The sequence below is a fragment of the Sinocyclocheilus anshuiensis genome, unplaced genomic scaffold (assembly GCF_001515605.1).
Source record: "Sinocyclocheilus anshuiensis isolate Anshui unplaced genomic scaffold, SAMN03320099.WGS_v1.1 scaffold2982, whole genome shotgun sequence".
NCBI classification, from domain to species: Eukaryota; Metazoa; Chordata; class Actinopteri; order Cypriniformes; family Cyprinidae; genus Sinocyclocheilus; species Sinocyclocheilus anshuiensis.
Window position 1 is genome coordinate 117,349 of NW_015542585.1, and position 8,245 is coordinate 125,593.

Below are 8,245 nucleotides of genomic sequence, written 5' to 3' on the forward strand. Positions count from 1 at the left end.
CGCTGTGCTCTTGTTCCAGGGAGTGCTCTGGCCCTGCCGGCCTGCTCCGCGAATCCTGCTCCCGCGGACGGCCTTCCCGGCGGCGTGCCGGTGATTGGAGACGGTGCTGCTGTTGGAGTTCTCCTTCTCCTGCAGCTCTCTGCCGCTCACCCGCGTGCGGCCGTTGCGCGCGTCCTGTCCGTTAGTGCGCTTGGACGAGGACAGGCCCTCGGGGCCCGCTAAGTGTCCGTAGCTCGGCGGCTGCGTAGCCGAGAGCGGAGAGGACGGGGCCAGGGCTTTGTGAGCGCGGTCGCCCGAGCCTTCCTCGTCATCGTCCGGCTCAGCCTCGGCGAGCGTCCTCCGCAGCCGGGTGCTGGCATCTCCCCTGCGGCGCTGCGTCTGCGTCTGCGTCTCGTCCGCCTGCTCCTGCGCCGCCACGCTCTCGCCCTCGGACTCCTCGCTGGCGCTGAAGCCCAGCTCGGCCAGACGCCGGCTCCGCTCTCGCGCCGCGCCACTGCCGTACGTCGGAGAGGACGGCTCCGAGGCGCCCGCAGGGGACGGAGAGTCCGAGTCCGACTCTGAGTCGGTTTCGGAGCTGGAGGAGGACGAGGAGCTGGAGTCGCGCACTCGCTCCAGGAGCTGGCACATGCGCTTGAAGCGCTCCAGTTTCTCACGGTGATGTGAGCGCTGGTCCTGGCTCGGCGTCGAGGCCTGCGCTGTGCTGGAGCCGTGTCCGCCGCCCGACGAAGAGTTTGGCCCGTTCGCTTCAGAGGAGTCCGACGAGTTGGGTTTGGCTTTCTGCTGAAGACGTTAAAGAAAGAGAGTTACTCTAGCGAGAGAAACTGACCACCGTGAATTTCATGTCAAGACTCAAGACTGTAGAGAAGAGAACAGGCATACCTTCTTCAGGTGTTTATCACGGGCTCCTTTGATCTGTTGGGGACAAACAGAAAGACACGCAGTGTTCATACAGTACTCTGAACTGACACAAACACTCCATCATGACAGCAATGATCAGCAATGTTGCCAACTTCTTTCAATGGAAAGTAGCTAAAGTCTGCTCGAAATGTCGCTAGATGATGTCATACGGTAGTTTAGCATTAGCATCCGATATCGATATAAACACTATTAAAAAAAAAGCCTCGTAAAAACTGCCAAGAACGCCCACAAGAGATGTCTGTTCATACAAACTTACGAAAAATGTATTTGCCAAGTCTATGACACCTCATATAAAACCATATAATATTTTAGAAAAAAAACAGCATAAATAAGTTAATGTTCAACTTTTATTTGCATTTAGCCTTCATACAAACAAGAAATGTGAAATCACTGTCAAATAATCGTCTCAGACTCACCTAATTAATATTAATATCTTTAACTTCAAACTATAGCCTAACATACACTACCAGTCAAAAGTTTTTGAACAGTAAGATTTTTAATGTTTTTAAAGAATTCTCTTCTGTTCACCAAGCCTGCATTTATTTGATCCAAAATACAGCAAAAACAGTAATATTGTGAAATATTTTTACTATTTAGAATAACTTTTTCTATTTGAACATTTTTTTTAATGAAATTTATTCCTGTGATTTCAAAGCTATATTTTCAGCATCATTACTCCAGTCTTCAGTGTCACATGATCATCAGAAATCATTCTAATATGCTGATTTGCTGCTCAAAAATCATTATTATGATGAAAACAGCTGAGTAGAATTTTTTTCAGGTTTCTTTGATGAATAGAAAGTTCAGAAGAACAACATTTATCTGAAATAGAAATCTTTTGTAACATTATAAATGTCTTTATCATCACTTTTGATCAATTTAAAGCATCCTTGCTAAATAAAAGTAATAATTTCTATAATTTCTTTCCAAAAAAAAAAAAAAACAGAAAAAGAACTCCGAGCTTTTGAATGGAATAGTGTATAATGTTACAAAAGCTTTTTATTTCAGATAAATGCTGATCTTTGGATCTTTCTATTCAGCAAATAATCCTGAAAAAAAAAAATTTACTCAGCTGTTTTAAATATTGATAATCAGCAAATCAGCATATTATTATGATTTCTGAAGATCATGTGACACTGAAGACTGGAGTAATGATGCTGAAAATTCAGCTGCGCATCACAGACATAAATTACAGTTTAACAGAGATTCACACTGAAAACAGCTGTTTTAAATAGTAAAAATATGTAATTTTTTTTACTGTTTTTGCTGTACTTTGGATCAAATAAATGCAGGTTTGGTGAGCAGAAGATAATTCTTTAACAATTTTTTTTTTTAAATCTTACTGTTCAAAAACCTTTGACAGGTAGTGTAGGCTGATTATTCTTATAGATTGAAACAAATAAGAGCAACAACAAAAACATGTTGCTGGAGACGGGCTTATTGAAGATGCAAACTGATTGTCTGCCAGCAGGAGGCGCTGTTAGTGATAAAACTAGCAGTTTGTTTAGTAACGGCTGTAATCAACACAGCTCCGCTCATGAACGCTACTTTATCAGATAAAATAGAAATTCCATCGAAACTTTTCTGAAGACAGTCCTTTCCCTTCAGAGACACATTCATATAAAACACCCGCGACGCGTTATGATTTTGAAACGTGCAGTGCTCATGTTTATTCAACGAAGTCAAACGCCACAAATAAATCAATGTATGTTTAATAACAGGTGCTGTCACATTTACTCTTGCATTGAGAAATAAAAAATAAAAACAATCTCAGTGGTAATCCACGCAATGAGGAATTTCACCTGATGGGCTTCAGGTGTTAGAGAAACGCCCCTACGTTCACGTTTGGTGAAGTCTGACACATGAGTTTACAGCGTTGAGGGTTTAGTCACTTGATTCGGCAGTGGCCTCTGTGTAGGTGCTGATTTACACTGACCGTTCAGTTCAAGAACATGCAGTGCTGCTCACAAATCTGGCTGTTCGGAAAGCAGTTCACATCCTTAGTCATGTCTGGGATGTCTCTGTGATCTGACTGCACCTTCAACATACGACTCCAACACACATTTCTTTACCCTGTTTTACATTTAAATGCAGCCTTTTATGAAATAACAGAGACCTTTTTGGTAACTATATATAATAACTAGGGATGTGCACCACAACTAATTTCATTAACATTAAAGCAGAACATTTTCCAACCGTCTAGTCTAACAAACCCCCAGAAGATCAATGTATTTTCAAACTTAAGCATTCACTTAATCATCGTTAGCCAATACGGACGTTTTTATTAAAATCACCTGAATCAATAGGCCAATAGACTCAACAGCCTATGATAAACAGAACTGCTGAAATAAATGTTAGTCAGCACATACAGTATATGGTTGTTTGTTGTTCGCTATCACTGCATCTGCTTGTGTGTCCGGGTCGAACACGCTTCATGTGAATGAAAGCATCTGTGACAGATGGCAAAATCACAAGAAAAGCTTGACGTGTTCTGGCAACTGTAAGTTATTTAAGGGTATTCTATTCATTAGGATACTGATATAACAACTCTTGTTGTCAAGTACGTTTCATTCATAGTGTTTCCCCTTTAAACCAGTATAACATAACCAGTATTGTCCCTCATAACCAGAAGCAAGATGAATTTTAATATGCCAATTTGACATAAGATAAAATATTCCCTCGCTTTGCTCATCTTCCCAGTGTGCCTTTCTCCGAAACCGCCTCGATGGAGAAAACGAACATATGCAGGTGCCTCAAAATAACAGGACTTTGTTTTCCACTCCAAATATATATGAAGTATTAGGTAACACTTTATTGTAAGGCTTCCTTGTTACACGTTACATGTAATTACTATAATAATTATGCATAATTACATGCAAGTAACCCTAAGCCAAACCCTAATCACATAGTAAGTACACATAGTTAATTAATTACTCAGTACCTAAATGTATAACTACACTGTAACAAGGACACCTTAAAATAAAGTGTAACCAAGTATTATTTTTTAAATGTATCATTAACATGACAGTAATTTGAATAAAGCCTTTGAAAATATATAAAGACAAACAAATGTAAAACATAAAAGGAATAAATAAATGACTAGTCTTTCCAGTGTCGACTAGCAGTCGCAGTATTGTTTAGTTGAGCAGTGCCTAATAATAACTAGTTACACGAAGGGTGACTCTCTCTCTTTCTCTCTCTCCGTTTGATTTGGCTCTGCTCAAGAAACAAGCTGAATCATGAGCGTGCAGCAGTAACCAGGAAGCACTTGCTCTGTGTTACTCGCCTTCATTGCTTTGAATAAATGTGCATTAGTAATATTTTGCTCGAATATTATAGTAATATTTTGCCTCAGGAGAGAAGCCAAAAGCTTTTAAATTTGAATATAATTCAAATATTGATAATATTCAAGCACAAAATTTGAATTTAGTTTTTCAGCCATTTTGACAGCCCTACTGCACAGTAAACCTTTTGATTAAAATAAAAAATGTCAAACATGAAAGCATGATCTCGGTCACAAAACATAGAATACGTAGCATAAAACTATACCTCTAAACAAGGTGTGGAAATGGATGCAGACAATCAGTGAGTGTAAAGATTCAGTGTTTAGAAACGGCGAGAGTCTGTGGGGTCTGTAGAGTCTTACCTTGCTGGTCTTTCCCTCCTTGTGGCACTTTGGACATTCCCAGCAGTTTGGGATCTCATCATTAATAATGCCTTCAGCCTTGCCCATCTGAGGAGAGACAGTTCATCAGCAGTGTTACCAGCAGCCGCTTCAGCCGCTTCACTCCCAGTGTGTGGCACAAACCTTCAGGCAGCTGGGGTGGATGATCTCGTTGCAGATGGTGCACTCCATGAGCGAGAGGCTGAACTTCTCCTCCTCCGACTCCACCGTGTCCTCCTTCCCCGCTTCTCCGCAAGCGAAGCACACGGCTGTGTGCGGCAACACCGGCTGAGGAGAGCAAAAACCCGGAAGCAAGTTAGCATTTTAGCACTTCCGGTTCTATCGTCCCAGAGTCAATGGGTTTTTTGAATGGGAGTTTGGTTAAATCCCCTAAAATAAGGTCCGTGGTTCACTCAAGCTCAAGGTACGTTTACGTTTTATTCTGCAACATAAAACACACCAGTTACACCCCACTTGTGATTTTTTAAACTTATTTAAATTATTTAACTTTTTAAACATATTATGCCCCTTTTTACAATATGTAATATAAGTCTCTGGTGTCCCCAGAACGTGTCTGTGAAGTTTCAGCTCAAAATACCCCACAGATCATTTATTATATCATTTTAAAAATGGCTATTTTGAGTGGAAGCAGAAACACACTGTTTTTCATGCCTGTCTCTTTAAATGCAAATGAGCTGCTGCTCCCCGCCCCTTTTCCAGAATAGAGCTGCACCTTTACAGCTCATACCTGCTAAAAACATCTGTTTTGGTTCTGATTATCATGTTTATCGTGCTGAAATCATGTGTTTTAAACCATATGAGTTTAAACTTCTGATATACGGTTTTCTGACTGCACACATCCGAAGCACACGCACAGAAAGCGGCTGTCACAGCATGTGAGTACTAAACTAAGTTCTCATTCACACACAAGTTTACGTTACAAACACACATGCATTACAAAAACAGTGGGTTATGTCTGTGAAGGTAAACAGCTGGGAAATAAATCGCATGTTTATTTTAGATCTGTGTAGCAGCAGCAATATACAGTAAATAAATCAATAAATGCCACTTACAACCTGGAAAAGTCAGATTTTCATGATATGTCACCTTTAAAAAACTTGTTGTTTACAAGTTGCTAAATGGGACTCCAGGCGCTGTCGGAGTCATTAAATGCCATCACGCCGAACAGTTGATCAATTTACAGTATTTTCCAGTCGTAGTGTATATAATGAAGGGAAAGCCTCTGAGAGTGTGTGGAGTGTGCAGTGGTTTAGTTTGAGGTCTGGACTCACCGCGGTGCACTGGCGGAGCAGACAGGACTGCTTCATCCGGCCCGGTCCACCGAACTTCTTCATGTCCTTGCAGAAGTGGCACTCGCCGCACTCGGTCCTCATACACGCCTGACAGCGCCGGCACCGTGTCCGCCGCCGCCGCGCCCCCCCCAGCACCTTACTGCCAGACATCCCCTCTGCATTCAACTGCAGAACAACACAGCACAGCTCACAGATCTGCCAGACAAACCACGCTTGACCTGCATTACTACAGCTACACAACACTCTCACTGAATGAGTGAATGAGTCACAGTACATTACACAGAATAACCCCACAATAATACACTTCTTGAGGCTACACTAATGTTTTTAGCTCTATAGTATTTGCCTGATAAACGCTCATCCAGGACACAGATTCTCTCATTCGCTCTATACACACAAACACGTGTCAGAAGAGGGATCTGGCGCCATCTTGAGACTCACTGATAGACGGCTAGAGGATCAGGAGTCTCTATTTACAGCAATAACCCAACAACACAGCTTAGAAGAGCAATTAGACTGAAAGAACTGAAAATAGAGTGGAAGACATGTACACGTCACAGAGTATATTCTGACTGAAGCACTGCTCTTGATGAACTCCTGATCGTGGATGGACAATGTCCTGCTCTCTGATGAACGTGTCCAGTCCCTTCAGAGAGATGTTTTTCCTCGGGATTATTCTGAAGGGAGACGCCAGCCCAGAATGAAATCTGACTGATCACCGATTAGGAAATTAAAATGAATCCTAGCTATTTTCCTCATGCATGTTACCAGTCTCATTGTGAATGATTCATCCATGCATATTTTGGACCTTGTAATCTTATAATCCTTAATAAAAATGTCATGACCTGCTCTTCCTGTGATGTGACACATGAATTAAAAAATGTATAATGATGGGTGTGGAGGAATCATTTATTTAATATAAAAGTAAGAATTGTCCATTTTGATTTCATGGTAAATTTAACTACATCATATGATGTAAATATAAGCTAAAAACTCATACGGGGCATTTTTGCCTCAATATCTTGAAAGTTGGGTTCATTCTAACAGGCTACGTCACACACTGAATGCACAGACTCTTAAAGGGGCAGATCACCCAAAACTGAACCTTTGCTGTTCATTTACTCACCCTCAGGCCATCCAAGATGTAGGTGACTTCTTTCTTCAGTAGAGGAGTAAAGATTTTAGCTGAAACCATTGTCCTTGGTGATTCATTAAATGCAAGTCAGCGGCTGCCTGTTTTTGAGAATTAAAAAACATATCAATGAACACAAAATTAATACCCGTGGCCCCAGACGATATATTGAGGTCTTATGAAGCAAAATGATCGATCTGTGCAAGAAACTACAAGTTACTCAATCTAAACTCACTTTCAGACGCCTGAGCCGAATATGAGCCGAAATACATTACATTTAGTCATTTAGCAGATGCTTTTATCCAGAGCGACTTACAAATGAGGACAATAGAAGCAATCACACTAACAAAAGAGCATAGATATGCAAGTGCTATAACAAGTCTCAGTTAGCCGAACACAGCACATGTAGCAAGTTTTTTTTTTTTTATTATATAATGAAAAGAAAACAGATAGAATAGAAAACGAATAGAGCAAGATAGTGTTAGAGGCCTTTTTTGCTTTTTGTTAATTGTATAATAAATAAAAGAAAACAAATAGATAGAATACAAAAAGACTAGGGAAGCTAGTGTTCTTTTTTTTTTTTTTTTAAGAAAACAAGCAGTTAGTACAAGTAGGACTCAGCTGCTGGGATTGAGTTGGGCAGGTCATTCCACCAGGAGGGAACAGTTAATGAAAAAGTCTGTGAAAGTGATTTTGTGCCTCTTTGGGATGAACAATAAAGCGACGTTCATTTGCAGAACGCAAGCTTCTAGAGGGCACATAACTCTGAAGTAATGAATTTAGGTAAAGGGGTGCAGAGCCAGTGGTGGTTTTGTAGGCAAACATTAATGCCTTGAATTCTATGCGAGCAGCTACTGGTAGCCAGTGCAAATTGATGAACAGAGGTGTGACGTGCATTCTTTTTGGCTCATTAAAAATGTATCTTGCTGCCGCATTCTGGATTAATTGTAGAGGTTTGATAGAAGTGGCTGGAAGACTTGCCAAGAGAGCATTGCAATAGTCCAGCCTGGACAGAACAAGAGCTTGAACAAGGAGTTGTGTTGCATGTTCTGAAAGAAAGGGCCTGATCTTCCTAATGTTGTATAAAGCAAATCTGCAGGAACGGGCAGTTTTAGCAATGTGGTCTGAGAAATTCAGCTAATCATCAATCACAACTCCAAGGTTTCTAGCTGTTTTTGAAGGAGTTATCGTTGATGAGCCTAACTGGATGGTGAAATT

At 41.0% G+C, this 8,245-nt stretch overlaps 1 protein-coding gene across 1 annotated transcript in view; it reads right to left on the bottom strand.

Moving 5' to 3' along the window:
• Positions 1-8,245, bottom strand: part of LOC107694447 (F-box/LRR-repeat protein 19-like) — a 34,426-nt gene that overhangs the window by 20,252 nt on the left and 5,929 nt on the right. Inside the window, exons 2-6 of the mRNA XM_016494144.1 lie at positions 5,875-6,060; positions 4,727-4,870; positions 4,565-4,651; positions 880-912; positions 23-780 (exon numbers count right to left, since the gene is read on the bottom strand). Of these exons, the coding sequence (XP_016349630.1) occupies positions 23-780; positions 880-912; positions 4,565-4,651; positions 4,727-4,870; positions 5,875-6,045 (1,193 nt within the window). The 5' untranslated portion in view covers positions 6,046-6,060. The remainder of the gene's footprint in view (positions 1-22; positions 781-879; positions 913-4,564; positions 4,652-4,726; positions 4,871-5,874; positions 6,061-8,245) is intronic.